Source organism: Lineus longissimus, chromosome 2 (genome assembly GCF_910592395.1).
Source record: "Lineus longissimus chromosome 2, tnLinLong1.2, whole genome shotgun sequence".
Lineage (NCBI taxonomy): Eukaryota > Metazoa > Nemertea > Pilidiophora > Heteronemertea > Lineidae > Lineus > Lineus longissimus.
Genome location: NC_088309.1, coordinates 6664186 through 6682675, shown reverse-complemented (window position 1 = coordinate 6682675; position 18490 = coordinate 6664186). Strand labels below are relative to the sequence as shown.

General features: G+C 40.6%; 4 protein-coding genes across 4 annotated transcripts; 3 read left to right on the top strand and 1 right to left on the bottom strand.

Annotated features, from left to right (window-relative positions):
- The first annotated feature begins 901 nt into the window (after positions 1-901).
- LOC135483978 (uncharacterized) lies at positions 902-2096 on the top strand. The gene is made up of 3 exons (XM_064765049.1): positions 902-1113; positions 1465-1532; positions 1946-2096. Exons 1-3 carry the CDS (start codon positions 976-978, stop codon positions 2094-2096), a joined length of 357 nt encoding a protein of 118 aa, XP_064621119.1. The 5' UTR covers positions 902-975.
- Positions 2097-3067: 971 nt separating this feature from the next.
- On the bottom strand, positions 3068-17895 carry LOC135503626 (notchless protein homolog 1-like). Its single transcript, XM_064797269.1, has 14 exons — positions 17757-17895; positions 16497-16629; positions 15984-16204; positions 15723-15802; positions 15386-15462; positions 15141-15238; positions 14830-14866; positions 14507-14662; positions 13801-13939; positions 5020-5066; positions 4392-4594; positions 4069-4228; positions 3753-3823; positions 3068-3251 (listed from the first exon to the last, which is right to left on the bottom strand). Exons 1-14 carry the CDS (start codon positions 17765-17767, stop codon positions 3239-3241), a joined length of 1446 nt encoding a protein of 481 aa, XP_064653339.1. The 5' UTR covers positions 17768-17895; the 3' UTR covers positions 3068-3238.
- Positions 6065-7625, top strand: LOC135483786 (uncharacterized). Its single transcript, XM_064764825.1, has one exon. The coding sequence runs from the start codon at positions 6065-6067 to the stop codon at positions 7448-7450; it is 1386 nt and encodes a 461-aa protein (XP_064620895.1). The 3' UTR covers positions 7451-7625.
- Positions 10809-13322, top strand: LOC135503627 (uncharacterized). Its single transcript, XM_064762397.1, has one exon. The coding sequence runs from the start codon at positions 11713-11715 to the stop codon at positions 13153-13155; it is 1443 nt and encodes a 480-aa protein (XP_064618467.1). The 5' UTR covers positions 10809-11712; the 3' UTR covers positions 13156-13322.
- Positions 17896-18490: the final 595 nt, after the last annotated feature.

Sequence of the window (18490 nt, the reverse complement as noted above, 5' to 3'; positions counted from 1 at the left end):
CATGCAACCGCCCTATAAACGTGTCTGTGACGGGACTGGATTGTTCAGAGGTAGACTTGTTTCCCCATGGCGCTGATGACCAGGTGAGAGCTTATATGAATTAAGTTAAATTTTGAGGGCGCGAATTCCGCTCAAGTTGCGGACAAGGTTGCGAAACAGAATAGCAATAGCAGCTGTGCAACCAGATTTTGTCCAGACTAAAGTTATCGCAGATATATGGTTTCTTCTTTGTATCGCATGCTTATACATTACTTGGGACTTGCGGTTGTTTCTTAATCCGTAATCGAGAAATACGGTAGTACACTTTTCGAGAGGGGACACCAATTACTGTTACACCGCCGGCATGTTGCGATATATTCGTGGTGCTGTGAATAAATCATAAAGACTTTGGCAATTATCATGGTCAAAGTCATCGAAATATTTCACCGCGGTCATGCAACTCTAATCTAACTCTATTTCACCAAAGCTGATATTCGAGGCGTTCACAGAGAGATTGTTGGTGCGACTCCTGATCGTCGCCGCTATCATCATCTGGACGACCGATCTATACTTCATCTTGCCTGCGATTTGGAAAAAAGGTAAGCAAACTTCAACATTGAGGCTGAACAATGTCTGTTAAAGACTAAATGGAGGAACGATTTCAAATACAAGACAACACCACCACTTTGTAAAATTGTAGACCTCATTCTTCGGTTAAAACTGACGTCCATATCACTAATTGGAAAGGAACCGTCACGATGACAATGACTTTGTTTAGTTTAGATGAAGTTTGTAGCATTTTCGAGAAATTCGTCTAGGCGACTGACATAGTGTTATGATGTATATAATCAGCATTAGTTTTCGTTCTTTTGTCTTTTTCTCACTTTGACATTACAATTCTTCCCTCTAGGTATTTGCCTACTGCAGTCGCTCGGACTGATAAAAAAACGCCAATTTCCCTTTCTCCCTGACCCCTCTTGCGCACCTTTACCGCCCATGAACGTCCTGATGAACCCTCGCAAGAACATCCTGCCGGCTTCGGGAATGCTCCAAGTCCTCTGGAGTCCCGAGATCACGGAAACCGAAAAGGAAACAATCGTCCTCAAACACATGAAGAAAAATCTTGTCAAAAGGGTGAGAACTCTTCCTTAATTGTTGAGGGCTCACATAGCATCTTGACCCGCAATGTTTTGAGATCGCTAAATCACTCAGGATGCATCCTGGTCACTTAGTTTCCCGGACAGTGCAATGCCATGGGTCGCACTCTAAACCTCATGACATTTTTGCATCTCATGATGATGTTTATATAGGCCTACCTTTGCTGAGGATGTGAAATTTCCTATGCATGTAAACGGACGTTTTAACCGACCCAATAGGTTTTGTAAATTCCCATCATAAATAATGCAAGTCACCATTGTGACATGAACGACGGAGCAAATCTGGCGGCAAATGACATAAATTTACCCTCTTTGATTTCTTCTCCAGCGGTGGAAGCAAGCTTCAGCCATGAGACATGTCGTAGAGTTCGTCAAAGGAAAAGAATGGACAGAAAGGTAAAGAACAACTTACATGTTCATTTTAAACTTCTAACTGGGGCGTAGGCGTAGCCACGATATCAAGATTACAATTGCAAGGGCAAATAATGTTCAAAGTTTTGACAGGGCGCGTAGATCTTTTAAGATAAAAATCCCCCTATCCATCTCTCTGAGAATAATAACTTAAACTTGGCATGGTAGCTCTTGTCAGAATGATCATGATAATGATAATATCCATGTCTAGGTCTAGCGCTTATTCAGCTACTAAGCTGCTCTAAGCGCTTCCAAAGTGTCCCTTGAAACGAAATGTCTTTAAACTTGACATGAAGTTTTGTTCTCAAGCATCTCAACAGTTCCGCGCCGCAAAGAAAGGCCTGAATCTTGTGAACTTTTATATGTTTTGTTGTAATACGTTCATGTCTATCTTTCAGTCACATGAAGAAAATAAAGAAAGGCGACAAAGAAACTCACAACAAATTAGTTCACAGCGCTGGACAAAATGATGCAGAAGTGGGTGCGACTAATGTTGAAAACGAAAATATTGAAAATGACAGCAACGTTGATGGAGAGGTGGAGGTATAGTGAGAGAGTTCGATGTCGAAGTTGACAGTTTCGGAAGTGTAGAATGCCTCGGTGTAAACATCATTAAATCTCCTCCGTTGGATACCTTTATCTTGCTTACTATATACATGTATACATACTCAATCGTCGACACACGATCACGAATCAGGCCTGCTACTTCCAACATCTTGCCAACATGGTAAGTGAGATATCACAGCCCTGCTCACCAAAAGAGAGGGACAAGACAGTAACAACCAGAGTGCAAAGGACTCATCCAACATTGTGGATGTACCAGACCCGACTCGGTCTACTGGTGACTGCATGTCTCTACACTCACAATGTTTGAAAGACGGTGGAGGTTTCCAGGCTTGATACGGTCTGGTTGTGACTATCCTGTCTCTCTCAGTCACAATGTTGGCAAGACGGTCTGGTTGTGACTGTCTCACCTCTCTCTCACCATGTTTGCGATACGGTCTGGTTTTAACTCTCCCTCACCATGTTTGCAAGATGGTCTGGTTGAGACTGTCTCACCATATTGGCAGGTCGGGTTCGCTCTGGTGTTTCCCGTTTCATCTCTCCCAACGATGACAAGAAGTTGGCGAGTGCAAACACGGTGAGCGAACAGTAGCCAACATCAGTACGAATCGGGATGGCAACTTCTTGTCTTGTCAACATTTCGATTGAGACAACACAACCACAAACCACACCATTTTGCAAACGAGGTGAGAATGACTAGACCGAATCAAGCCCAGGACCATTTTACCACCCCGTCTTTCCAACATGGTGTGCAAGATGAGACAGTCACAACCAGACCAATGTTGCATTGGCACCACCACCGTCTGGTACAGGACAAGGCAGGCACAACCATACGAACTTACCCCTTACATTTTGCCAACATGGTGCGAGACATAATACATGATGAGGGAGGTGGTCTTATGAGTTAAAGGGTTTGTGACGAGAGTGGGATAAAGATTGTGCCAAGCATAAAACAGTTTTCATAAAACATTTGTTTATTCTTTCACATCTTCAGTACTTAGTCTACAGAGGAATTCAATTTTGTTTTCCACTGTGGAAGGTTTTCAAGGTATCTGAAACTTCTGCCAGCGCTGTTTGTTGACAGAAAATTGCCTTTGAAACATCCAACTCTCTAGAGGTGGGCTGCTTTATCGTCTCCATCTGAAATGTAGAATAGCATGGCAATAAGTACTATATCATAAGATTATACGATAATTTTCCCATCGGGTGAATTCACCAAACACGAGGTTTTAGATTAGAAAGGTGCTGCATGGTTATACTGCATGGTGCACAGGTGACAACACAGTCTCCCGGAAGTATGGGATTCTTGTATGGCTGATGCAAAAGTGCTTTACCTCGCACACTGTGCGGTTCCTGCCAGATTGTGTACATACATGTTCGTTTTGGATAATAAACAGTAGATATTAGATTAAATATTATCAGCATTCCTGTACTTGGAACAATAAACAACACAGGTTTTTTGTAGTTATCTTTGCTTTATTTTTTCTCATTGTCATGCGCATGCGCTGATATTCAGGAGGTAAGCGTTACCTGAATATCAGCGCGGTGTGCCTAAATACGCATAAATACGGTATCTATTTTGGTGAAAGAAGAAATTTCTTTTGGTTTTTCAAATCAAGCTTATATTGCGAGTTCATTTACAATTTGAGTACTTTATCCTTTCCACCACTGGCTACTCTTTGGCCATCGGGACTCCAGTCCACTGCGTATACCTAGAATGGAAAAAAAAGGTTACTGATTGAGGGGAATTGAATAGCTATAACTCTGCACTGCTTCATTATAAAACCAGCAAATTTGGTGTCTAAATAAATGTTTTTAGCTTTTTTGGGTCAATCTTTCAGTTGAGAAGATCTCTTTGGTGTTGCTAAATGGTCTCACATGTACCATAACTGTACGCCCCCTGCCCCATTCGTCCATAAGATTTGAAATTATTGGATGCAAACAAAAGCATGCCTACCTCATCAGCATGACCTGGTAGATCGTGCAGTAACTTCTTCGTCTTCAAGTCCCAAACTTTCAGCGTGGAGTCTGAACTACCGCTACAGAGCAGACGACTATCGGCTGACCATGCTATTTGGTAAACACGACTCACGTGACCTCGTAGTGATGCAAGATATCTGAAAAATATGATATTCAAGCACCTCAAATTAGTTTTGAGTAGATCTGGCCCTACGAACGGTGTACCCCTTTGAATGCTCTGAAGCGGACAAAAACATATGCAGATCAAGTCTGGATACCTAGACTGAATCTGATTAACCGAATCTGTTCAAGGCAACTTACTTTCCTGTCTTACCATCCCATAATTTGACCGATTTATCAAACGAAGCGCTGGCGATGAGCCTGGTATCTGGTGAGAACTGGACCTCGTTAATGAGCTGCTGATGACCTGTCATCCGTGTTACTGGCTTCTTCTCAGTTTCCGGGTGCCAGAGATACATGGTGAAATCATCGGAACCAGACACGAGACATTCAGGGTCAGAGCCCTGAAAAATGAGAGAAACTTGTCCATCAAGCATTTTGTTACCTTCTATGATATTCAAGCACCTCAAATTAGCTGGCCTATAATACGGGATAGGACTGATATTTGGCGACAAACAGATATGGGCTGTTGGACTGTGGTGTCAGTTTGAATGTTTCTTACAGTGACATTATAAAGGGTGACCAAAGGCACAACCATTTTTGCTAGAAGTTGAAGTCCTACAGCAATTAGCACACGTTCACAACAAAGTCAATGCCAGTTTCAAGGCTAGGAGTCAAGTCTTTGTTTTCCAGAGAACCGCCTTCCACCATTGAAATTGGTATTCACTTGATTTTAAAGGAGTTCTAACTGCTTTGGGACATCAACTTATAGCCAAAATGGTGGTGCCAATGGTCAACTCTTAACAGACATCTATCTCTGACTTCTTACCTTGGCTGCGTTATATCTTTCTAATGCTTTAGTCTTCAGGTCGTCATCTGGAAGACAAAGTTTGTAAATGGTTGGGAATCTCCCAAATAGTCATATGTTACTAACTTCAAACAGTTCAAACACTTTAGCATAAACTTTCAAGTGATGATTGATTGGGCCAAACAAAAAAAACAAGATCAAGAATCTTTGTGGTAATTGGGTTTATCGAGAAGCCTCTTTTGGTTCTTCCCTTAAAGGGTTAAAGGCGACTGATCACTGCTTTTGTTGCATAATGCGTAATGGGTCTTGAAAAAGTTAATCAGGGCTCTTGAAAAAAAACATTATTCTAATCAGCAATGATGTACAAAGACTTGCTCAGGAAGTGATAAAAAATAAATTGAAAGCTTATCAGATAGACAACCATTAAGATATGGGACAATATTTTAGATGTCATATTTATCTGATTTGCGATAAGGTAAGGTTGTGCATAACAGCTAGTATAACTTATTTACATGCTAACAGGCAACGAGTACAATCAAAAACACTGATAAGGCCATTATTGTTCAAAATATCAATTAGTCAGTTGGTGAAATATTGGATTTTTCACTTTCCACAGCCTAAAAGAGGTGACAGAGGAGAATTTTCCCAGCATGAGATTGGCCTGTTGACTGTGGTTGGATTTTGTTGCTGTGTTATTTCAGTTGACTGATATTTGACTTTGCAACCTGCAGCACACAGTGAACTTAAGCAAAATATTCTCACTGGAGCATCAAACGTCTCATTTTGCCAACACTTTGGAAGCCCACAGCAGCGGATAAAGACATTGGATATAAGCATCTTCTAATAAAAGTTGAGGATACATCCCGAAGATAAAACTTGGAATTTTCCCCGAGGACAAATTTCATTTGCATTAATTCTGTTGTGGAATAGATCATAACTCCTCACTAACCATTATTGGTTAAGTTCTGACTCAAGCATTTCAAAGTGTGGAAACTTGTAAAGTTTGTGAAACAGTTAACTTCCAGTTCAAGCATAAAGGAAAGACCATCGCAGCCAAGTCTCCAAGATGACCATGCCTCCAAACACGGCCATGCAACTCAAAGACAATGAGACACAAACAGAAATCAAACCTGGCTGCTTCACTCGTTTGAAGAACAACATAATCGTCCAGTACATCTCGATCACAGTGGCGCTGTTTGTAATCGTATTAGACTGGATATTTGATTGGTTGTTGTTTTACTCTGTCTATAACATCCAGAGCGGTCTGATCTACGGTCCTGTCGATGAGGGCATATGGATTGCCTTACTTTTTTTTTGTTGTACCGGAACTGTGATAGTTGCAGTGGAAATCCTTAATTTATGTCGTGAACATTTTTGGAACGCCCCGTTTGTTTCCGGTGACTTGATTAACGTGATCGCTCTCTGGTGCGAGGACCTGCCACAGATAATCCTGAATACCATGATAGCTGCCTGCCACGAGGTACCCATCAGTTTTGCTCAAACCGGTAAACTCTCATTAGCGATTTTAGGCTCAATTCTACGACTTTTGATAATAGTTGTTCGTTACATCGTTTACAAACACAGGGTCAAAAAGGGACTCAAATCAAAGAAAACAAAGAAGGAGAAGCATAATACACAAGTTTTGGGAGGATTCATGATAGCTGGAATGATAGCTACTGTCCTGTGCGCATCCCTGACATTTTTTTTCAACCAGTTAGGATACAGTGGAGAGGGGGCTGGCCTGACCTTTCAGATTCCCACAGGAATTTTCGACGGGAAACTCAACACTGCTAAGTATTTTGACAACGTTTCAATTTTCCTTGACCATCCCAACTTCTACAAGGACTGCAGGTCGGCCAAAGACGACTCACTACACACACAACTTGCAACCATAAAGGATCCTATGATTGCATACTGGAGTTACAATGTTGTACAAGTACAGTATGGATTTGCTAAAATCAACAATTCTGAACTTTTCTATGTGAAAAAATCCAGCCTTTCCCCGGACGTCAACAACGCTTTCAACTGCTACTCGGAGAACACCACAGACTGTGCCATTAGTATCACAGACTGCAACAACTTCAACAACATAACATTCGACAAAATTGATTACGAGTTCCGTTTCTACCCACCACATAAATTCCTCATATTTGGGGAACTGGTATTCAGTGCGAGGTCTATGAATTCAGCGGGTAATATTACATACAGTTACCATGACGCCCAGAAGCAGGGCCTGGAATCGGATATATTTGGAACTTTACAATATTTCAAGCAGACTTTGTCTACTTTACCCTTGCTTCCAAATCCCGGTCAAGGGTCAGGGAATGTTACCTATTTTGACAGTGAGAAGGATCTGACTGCTGTTGATGGGTTTTGGAAGACGGGGTTGATGCAATGTCCAGGGACTGGACACATGGCGCCAATCTTCTCAAATAGCTTTACCATGAACTAAACCATTTCACTAAAGATAATTTTAGCGATAAATTTACAGGCTACGATAATGATTGACTGCTTTTGTGGTCTATGACGTCATCAAGCAACACATGCAGTTAAGCACTAGCCAATGTACACCATGCGATAGCAAAACAAAAATACATTTTGAAAATTACATTCAGATTAAAACTTGCGTGAATGATAACACAAATGACATAGCCTGAATGAAACACAATGATTTTGACCTTCCAGACTTGTTCATTTATTTGCATTTTACAGTTATGAAAATGTCTATTTATACATATTAGAACTCTCATCTCATTGGAAACTATTCAAATACTGATTATCTTTCTATAATGCCACTTGATATACGAGAATGGGAAAGAATAGTGTCCAAAATGGCCCCAGGTCTTCTAACACAAAATTAAGTAAGATGTCCACAGAATGTAAAAAGATTTCGATAACTGCATTTTCTTAGGCATTGTGACAAATAACACTTAAATGTGCAGCTTTTGAAATACAGTGGAACCTCCCTTAGTGGACACCTCTATATTGAGGACAGCCTCTCTATCAAGGACACTACTTTTGGTCCCAATTGGTTGTTTCTATCTAATTTGACCTCTCTAATCAGGACACCTCTATTAAGGACAGCATTTGTCAGTCCTGAGGGTGTCCTCAATAGAGAGGTTCTACTGTACTTGCAATTTCAAAAGACGGTTCCATCCATGGTTTGCCCTATCTCCTGTGGAGATTTTTGAGGAATTTCACAAGAAAGTAAGGTGAGTTGCAGGGGCTTTGGGTGAAATTATGGCTTAGTAAAAGAACTCAATGGGTAAATGTTATCCACGAATTTGTAGGGGATAGGGTCTATTAATAGCAGTAGTGAAGTTTGGTAAATAGTAATTGCAACAGCACTGAATTGGGCGGAGGTTCACACAATAGTGTTAGAGTTGAACACTCGCAAAAACACAGCTGCAAAGTGAACTTTATAGGTCTAGGAAGAAGGAATCAGCAGAAATGGAGTAAGTATGTTAAACATAACTCCACAGTGAAGTTTTTCATGATTATGAAGGATAGCTAGGTTCGACGATAGGAGTGACTCACGTGCGACTGACGTACTGGATAGTGCATCAATGACACACCACTGACGTGCCAGTGATGTGATTTACGGGATGTCCATTGTGATTTGGACTGTATGACAAAGTGACATTTTTTATTGATGACAATGCATCTTTTTCAGGTCAGTTGTGAGATTCTTCCTGTTGACCGATTTAAAAAGGGTTTGCCAAACGGGTATGGTCATCTTTATAGTACTACAGCTGATGGGTCTGGTGACCTTTTATAACTACATGATGATTACTGGGAAGTCGGTGTCACACTTGAGCGTCCAATACGGTAATGTGGGGGATAGAAGCAGCCAAGGATTCAAATTGAAACCAGATGTGGTGCCACCGAGACTTGATTCGAACCCGGTCTATTCCACCAGGATTACAGACGAGAGGCGAATCCTGGAATCAGTGGAGAGATCATTTCAGAGATGCAATAATCAAGAACAAGAAACACAAAAAGATGACAAGAAAAAGACAGGACGAAAATTTAAAACGAACAAAAATGTCATTAAAAAGCATGTAGTTAAAGTTGCTACGACGAAAGTTGGTAAAAAGTTACCAGATAGTAAACCAGAGTACCCAATCTTTTACCGTGATAAAGACTTGAACAGAGTGCCACCAATATCAACACAAGATGGTCCCATTCCTCACATTATCCATCAAACATGGAAGAATTACAACATTCCGTTTAAGTTCCAGGAGTTGGTCGGTAGCTGGGCTAAAAAGCATCCGAGGTGGCAGTACTGGTTTTGGACAGATCAAGATGCTGACGCGTTTATGCGCAAACGGTTTCCCCAGTATCACAGACTATTCACCAGTTACAGAAAACCTATTTTAAAAGCGGACGCAATACGTTATTTTATTCTTTATGAATTCGGCGGTGTTTATGCCGATTTGGACATGGAAGCACTAAGGAGTATTGACATGTTCACAAAGAAACACTACTGCTTTATAGCAAGTGAACCATTTATCCATGCAGCTTTCTTTGGGAATGGAATGGAATACATCGCATGCAATGCACTGATGGGAGCTGTGCCCAAACATTCATTCTTTAAAATGATAATTGACAATCTCACTGATCGTTTTCGAAAGCAGAAATACATACTCGCGCAAACGGGACCAAAAATGGTGACGGACATCCTAAACATCTACAGGAATAGGACCAAGTATAACATAGAGGATACGATATACTTAGCTGATCCAAAACACTTCATGCCTCAGCCAGCAGACGACATTGCTAAACAAATCCAAGATTGGTGCAAGATTGGTCAAATTATCATTACCAAAGTAAACATGACCAGAAAACAAAAAAATCTCTGCGTCTCCTTGAAAATAAACAAAAGAAAGTCGCTACTGCAAAGCGTTTTGCCAAATGACACGTACACTGTACACAAGTGGATGCACACCTACCACAGGGAATTCCAAATTGATAGACATCGGATGCAAAGCATAGCGATGCTGATTCCACATGTGTCTGACGTCAAGAAGATCATTGAGAATATGACCCAAGTATAAAACAAAATGCAGTGTTCCTCAATCTTATCTTAATTCATTTTGCCACTTTTCAACACTGGAGGGCGCGCACCAAATCATAAAATATAAATCATAACCTTATAGTAATTGAGCTAAAGAAAAGCAGACACTGTAGTGAATGTAGAACATTCAATGATGGGAACTGCCAACTGTTAAGTAAAAGGTGCCTGGGCAGTCAAAAGCTTTCTGATAATGCCCTAGATGACACCATTGGTCATTTAAATTTGTTCAAGATGAAGCAAACCCCTTTTGAAAAATCAGGAATTTCACTTTTCTAAACACCTAATTTTGATGACTTGTAGTGGCTAGAGGAGTGTTTCAATCATTTTGGAGTATTTGAAATGTTTGTAGAGGATTTTCAACGGCGCCCCCAAACGGGTTATAAGTATGTATTATTCCGCTACTGAATGGCTGAACAAGTTATTGATAAAATTGAAAACAGCTGCAACTGGTTGAAATATTGAAGTACTTAGGCCTGATAATGTAACCTATGGCTGGATAATTGTATAACATATAATGTCGGCAGAGGATAAATTCAAAATCAATTACTAACAATTATTCAAATTGGTAAATTCATTACTGTACATTTTACAAGCTGTATACAGGTGAATTGATTAAACATTTTTAGTTGCAAGATGAAATCTATTACATTTTCCAAAAAAATATCGTCCCGTGTATTGCAGATGACGAGAATTCAAAACAGGTGTGACAAACTAAGTCGAATGCAGATGGACCCATAGAACATTCTCGGAACAGAGGTGAGCCACATGTAGTCCAGAAAGTTGGTGGATTCATGCCAGAAACACAGTGAGTTGGGTTGAAAACTGTCAGGAACTAGGGCAGAATTTCAGTGGAATTATACATGTACCAGAAACTGAGTAGAATGTGGACAAAAACTGAACAGCAGTTGGTAAGAAACTGAGAAGAAATGTTAGGTCAGAAACTGAGAAGAATTAGATATGTTGGAGCAAGTTATGAGTAAAATTGGGCAAGCTGAATGGTATTGGGCCAAAAAATTGAGTGACTTGGGCCCTAACTGGCAAGTGAGTGGATGGAATTAGACAAGAAACTGAATTGACTCACTGGAGGAATAAAGTCAGAATCTGACAGGAATATGATACTGGAATTCTATATGTCATCGAGTTTCACTGCAGATGACACTTAATAAGAGTCAACCGAAGACAGCTGCAGTTGGAAGTGGATCTACACAGTCGTGACTGCTATAACAATGCAGGATTCCAATACATCGCCAGGAACTGTCAGGCATTGCCAAGGGGGAAAGGCAGGCATTGCCAAACAGCCCTCCAATCTATCAACATCGGATGAGTTACCTCGTAAGCCAGGGCAAATCTACACAGTTGGGATTTTCAAAACAACAGGAACAATCAAGGAGAAAGGATTTTTTTCTAAATAAACATATTTCTAAGTTCTAAGATTAAGTTCTAGATATATGAATTCAAGTTCAGAATGACATTATTTGAGGAGATTTATCCAGGAGAACCAGTGAAAAGCTGAACATGTGTGTACTTATATGTAGGTGGAATGACGTTGGAACAGTGGATAATTAGACTGGGTTAAAGGACCATAAGGATTCTGATAGAGGTAACAGGTGACATTAGTGACAACAACCGATCCAACTATGAACGACAATGAAGAGCTAATCAGTGAAAGTGCTGAAGAAAAGCAACCAATCACAGCTAAGAAGAAAACGATTGAAAATGCTGGAGACGAGCAAACTGGCGGTGATGCCATGGCCGTTGGTTGCGATGGCCAATCACACGGCTGCACGATCAGGACATTCGTCTGTTTTGCCAGCGTGATGTGGATTATTGCAGACTGCGTCGTCGACTGGATTTTCTATGTTAATCTACTGCGCGTTAAGCCAGGATTAGTGCTCGGTCCCGTTAGTGTCCATATTCGGAGCTCCATGCTGGTGTTCTGTTGCGTGGGGACAGTAGTCAGCACGGCAAGTTTCGTCAACGTGCTGAGTAAAGCGCTGTGCTTCAGAATCATGATAAAACAGCAAATGTTGTTCCTAGTGATGGTCTGGTTTAAGAATTTCCCGCAGATTGTGATAAGTAATGTGATAGCTGCTTGCCAAGAAGTTGCGGTGACGTATTATCAAGTGATTAAAGCAGTTATGATAATAACGACGATGCTTGCAGTGGCGTTTATCATCGTTATTTCATGCTACGTACAAAATCAGAGGAAGACTGAGGCAAAACCCTGGCGACCCACTTGGGATCTTGTCGTAATTTATTCTGGGGTGTTGTTTAATTTAGTTTTGGCTTCGTCCGTATTGTGCATGGTTCATATATCACCAGTGGACAAATATGGAACGATTATTACATTCAAAACACCCAGAGGCGATTTAGATATGAGCAGATATTTTTATGCAATAGATATTTTCTATCACCATCCATCGTTTGAGGAGAATTGTAAGAACTTTAATCGATCGGACATGAACTACTGGCTTCGCATCGGGAGTATATTTCAGGTTGCTGAAACTGGACTGCACAGTTTAAAAGTTGTTTATAACTATAAAAACGAGGCTTTAAGGACATATTATTATCTTCATCGAAGACAATCACCAATACTAGAGGAGAGGTACTGTTATATTCTAGACAAGGTGAAATGCCTAATTATTCCGCAGGATAAGTGTTCAGGAGACTTCATCAAGGATAAACGAACTGCAATCACAATGTCATTCCAGTACATTTTACCTGCTCCCAGTATGTTGTTCGGTAACATTAAATATGATGCTTACACATACAATATATCAGGGAAAACTGGACCGTACCCATGCCTTGAAGTCAAACAAATGTCTCAAATTCTGGAGTCAAATGAGACAAAGATGACAAATATATTCGGAAAGGTTCATTATTTTGAGAATTCCTTTATCGGAGGAACCAGGCCGCTACCGATGAAACCTCTTCAAGTGTATGGAAACGCCACTAAGTTTTATAAATATAACACACTGACTGATGCAAAGAAAATCTGGCGAACAGGCGTCGCCAGATGCCGCACGACTGGAAACCTAGGACCGCAGCCACAATCATTTTTGAGCTGTCTACAATACTAATTGTATAGGATATCCGGCAATTTTTGGGAAAATGCTGCAAAAACACTTCTTTCTAAGACTCCTGGAGCCATCCTGACTGACAATGTGACCAGATATATATAAACAAATACTTGGGTGTCTTAAAGAACTGGTGAAGGAATACTTACAGGTGTACATAAATATTAAGATTACAGTATATTGAAAAAATGCATTATCTCAAAAGATGCTAGTTTTGCTTGGTCTCTGTTTGAAGACTTTGATATCAACACAGAATGAATTTCATCACAAATCTTCAGCATTTGTATACATGTAGTTACCAGGGTATACTTGCAAGCAAAAGTCTTTTTTAGCGCTAAATTCAATGAGATAGTATGGGCTCTAGTGCAAGCATGGGATAAGGGGAGGGAGTATCAAAAAAAATCTGAAAATTTTGCATACGTCCTAAATGAACAGAAAATACAGTCGGACCTCTCTATCACAGACTCCCTTTGGACTGACAAGTGCTGTCCTTAATAGAGAGGTGTCCTGATTGGAGAGGTCAAATTGAAGGGAAACAACCAATTTGGGACCAAAAATAGTGTCCTTTATAGAGAGGTTGTCCTGAAAAGAGAGGTGTCCGCAAAGGGAGATTCAACTGTGGCAGGAAAATATGTCTTGGCTACACACCTGATTTGCTGGAGACATCTTGGGGCACTATCGTTGCATTTGCTGGATCAAAAGCACCAGTTCTTAGGACATAGTCTGTACTCAAAGCTAATGTATTCACCCAGTGTCCGTGCCCTTGTAACGTTCGACACAATACACCCTGCAAAAAACAAGTGACCATTAAGGAAGTGATGAGAAGTCGTCAGAAGAGACCATTGGAAAGTCATTAGAAGTCATTAGTCAGAAGTGACCATTAGGAATGTAATTACAAATGACCATTCGAAAGTCAACAAAACCTTCAGATTTAGTTTTTCCGATATACATGACAAAGTTGAAGAAGGTGACGTTTTGGGGATTTTGCTTGATCAATCCTTGAGGGGCAACTGAAGTACAGATCTACATACATCCACATGGCAAACAGAAGATCAATTTGCATATTCATATTGAGTGTCATCATATTTACATGTCACGGTACTCAAACTATCTGGGAATGTGAAGTTGTTCATTGTCGAAGTTATCGAACAACACGTCAAGTTTCATGTGGCTTGGGCTTTGTGTTAATAACTGAACAGATGTACATATCATTGACTAAAGCTACTGACACTACCAAAAATAAAAAAGAAGACTGTGCATTTGTCTCAACAGAAAGCCAAAAGCCTATCAGAAACTTCCAGGAACTTTGCTTCTACCAATAGCCTTCCTTTAAAATAATAGTCAACTCCCTTACATCTTCAGCTCTCCACACTTTGACCGTTCTATCTTGTGACGCCGTATAAAGAAGATCACTACCACCCCATTTCACACACGAGACACACTGGAGATGGCCGGCAAGAACAAATTTACACTGCTGCAGCACTGTGTCCCATATCCGCACTGTCCCATCCTGAAAATACATGTCATAGATTTTTATCACATGCTGAGACTTCATCGAGGTTTTGTGAAAACTTGTTTCAAAATCACACATGAGACAAAAAGTGGCGTTAAATCATACTAAATTACCAAAAAACTCAGCAAAACAATTGTATTTGATAATTACACTTTCTCACCTACCTTGGAAGAACTTGCTAAATATCTACATTCTGGGTCTCTGAAAAAAAGATATCTTCATCAAGATCTATGCAACCTAAAAAATAACTGTGACTAACGTACAAGGATGCTAACATTTTAAGACACCACAGATGTGGAGACCTTCTACATCATAGGCGACGACTTCTCAGACTTTGAAAGGCAAGCTGTCACACCTTGCAATGATCAGATATAATGATCTACCATCAGTAACTCTGCGTAAGAGGAGAAAATATCAATGAATTTGATCATTTCATCTTTAATTTGGCAAAAGGTTAAAATTTCCAGTAACTTACAAATGTAAAGGTTTCCACGTCAACCACGTTATCCACTTTAAATGACCAGCTAAGTTTTTGCCTAGCTGTTTCCCTGTAGTTGGATCCCATATACACACCTGAAAGGAAAAGGTTTCAATAAATGTGATCGTATTAATTTGTGCTTTTATCATCAGTCAAAGTAGTTTCAATTCTGTTGCAATTGCTTAGTGGTCAAAACCTAAATTCATAACACTTTTAGATAAAGTGTCTGATAAACAACTCACTTGACTATTTTTACATCCAGATGCTAATTTCTTCCCATCTGGTGACCAAGCTATACATAATATCCAATGCTTGTGGCCTGGAAAAGAAACGTTTGAGATAACAGTTATGAACCAGCTTTTCCACAGTTAGAAATGACAACATCACCGCTCAATACTTCTCTGTGGGAAAGAATTTATGAAGATTGACAAATCTTTCCTCTGTGTTACATATCACACAAATTATATGGTTCTATATTTCATAATATTCCACCAGGCATGCTACAATAGGCAATTATCATCACAAATTCTCGGTGCTGAAAACTCTAACATTTCTTTTGGTGTAGAGGGATTATCTTACCATTGCATGTGAATTGTGGAGTTTCTGTATTTACATCCCAGAATCGAACAGTTGTGTCCCCAGAACCACTAGCCAAATGCCTGAAAAGATTGAAGCACAACGATGGTACTTCAGGGGTACAAGTTACTCACTAGGAACTAGGAATTTGTTTGCCATTAAAAGATCACTAGAGACTAAATGAAAACCAGTGTGAAACTTTTCAACTGTTCCTGAATATGACTTTACCAACAATGCCAAACGATGTTTACAAGAAGTTCTTACCTTCCTGTAGGACTAAACGCTACTGCAATCACAGCCTCTGCATGTCCAGCTATCGTACTGGTACACCTTGTGACTGCTCGAACCTTAAACACAGCCTGGGGTTGGTAAACAATTTCAATGACTTTCTCTGAACTTTCGAGTGCATCTTTGTCCAACGCTTCATCTAAACTAGAGGTGATTTCCTTATCATCAACGAAGAAAGAATATGGCGTAGTTTGTTCCTGGAAAGCAATCAATTAAGCAATAATGACATTAAGCAACATAAATCAAGTTGAATGGAATAGACCTACCCTTCAATCCTCCTTTTTAATGTTAATAAATGAGTTAGAAGACTGAACTTATTTCTACCAGTATCTCATGTCAATGTCAAAACAATTTTTGTCGGGCAAGCTTTAAAAAGTAACACATACAAGTGATCAGTGTGTAGCACCAATGTTTACAAGCACTATTCATCAACTATTTGCAGCACTGGCTTGAATACATCACATTCCAAGACCTCAAATCAATCCATACCTTTTGTAGCAATGCATTACATATCAATTGCAGTTTGTCAGTGGTGATAGCAACTGGTAGATCAAATGGGGCACCTAGTGGATCGCCATTCTCAGCCTTCAACTGAGCCAACAATCGCTTTCCTTCTCCTTCGCTGAAAAAGTAAGTCAGTGTTCAATTGACCTTTTCAAAGAAGTTTGTTTGGGTGCTGACCAGTCATGCGCTTCACCTGGAACAAAGGTTCACACTCACAATGGCGTAGGCCTATGGTATTGTCCAAAGTCGGCTTAGGCCTTTTGAGTGTGCGCATTTGATTTGTAGAGGCTTTGATTGGTCTTCTTCGAAAAGGTCTATTTAGATGGACAGCACTTGGTCTATGGCAAGTACAATGCCTACATGATTTGCATTATTTAGAGTGTCACCAGACCAAACTGGGACATGTGGCTAGGGAGCGTATGTCAACCTCCTCCAGGAACCAATGAAAATCCGTTATTATAATGAGGTAAACAATGACACGTGCTAGTCCGAACACAACAGAACGATCAGTACAGCCTACACACAGAGCACCGAGTGCAGTGTGACACACATATGGATGGACATGATACATGATGTGTGTCGGGATGATGGTAGGCCTAGTGCTGTTGCTGGCATCTAGGCCCTTGAGGGGCCTAATTAGCGCTAGCAGCCGATTTAGGCCTACTAGCCTAGACCTTGTTATCAACACTGAAGACTAAAATGTAGCATTTAGCACGATGTGATAACTTGATTATTCACCTTGTTTGCCTAAACCGAACTCCATTGTTTATTGTCTAATAATGGTTGTACAAGACACATGTGTCAAACAGCATGCAATACACCGTTACACGCGGGTGAAGAATTTCGTGCCTACACCAACCTGATGTATGACGTCACAATCATCGCTGCCTGAAGATGGCAAACTACAAGACTAGCACGTGTCATTGTTTACCTCATTATAATAACAGACTTTCATTGGTTCCTGGAGGAGGTTGACATACGCTCCCTAGCCCCATGTCAAACTGGGGAGTGAGCCAGGGCAGGGGCGGGGAGCCTGTCCTTAGGTCCTAGGGCTCACCTAACAAAGGGGGCAAGCTATCGAAGGTCGCACAACCCACACAACCACCTAGTCAAAAGACGGCATGCCGAGTATCTTACAGAAGCAAAGAGACTGTCCGCAAAAAGATACATAAAAGCGGACAAATGTCCAAATCGTTAGTCGGACAAACATTGCAAGGCAAGTGTGAATAGTTCTAATGCACTTACCCGTCTGCCATTTGAATCACAGATAGATTGTGCCACAAAATAACTAATTATCGAAAACAGAATTAAAAATAGTTATCGAATTGTCTATTTGAAGCCTTTTATCTCAGTAAAATATTTCATGCCTCATGGCCGCAACCATTTCGTTGTGGTTGTCGGTGCTCTTTTCCACATTGGCCGTCACTTGCCTCTAGGTTGTCGTTGACAAATTTGAATGTGACAATTGTCCCGAATTGCGTCGAGTGGGACAATAAGGGCATTGGATAAGCCTGGTTTGATGCATGTTTTGTTAGTCTGTCCCCACCACCCACCACCTGTCTAGGTGTGTCCCATCCTGGGATCACATCATCACTGCCTAAATGCCTTCCCAATGATAGGTTGTGACATCATCACTCCAGACAGTACTAGTGACAGTTTATGACACTCATGATTATCTCTCCAGAGGTGGATGATAGATGTGTCAGCAAACACCACCTAAGACTCTCTCTCTCTCTCCTGGTCGACAATGATAGGTTGTGACAGCATATACCACTCAAGATTATCTCAGCAGAGGTGGATGATGATGATGTGTGTCAGTCAGCAAACACCACCCATGACTCTCTCTAGAGGTGGGCAATGATAGGTTGTGTCAGCATACACCACTCTAGACAAGACTCTCTAGAGGTGGGCAATGATAGGTTGTGTCAGCATACACTACTCAAGACAGGACTATCTCTATAGTGGTGGGCAATGATAGG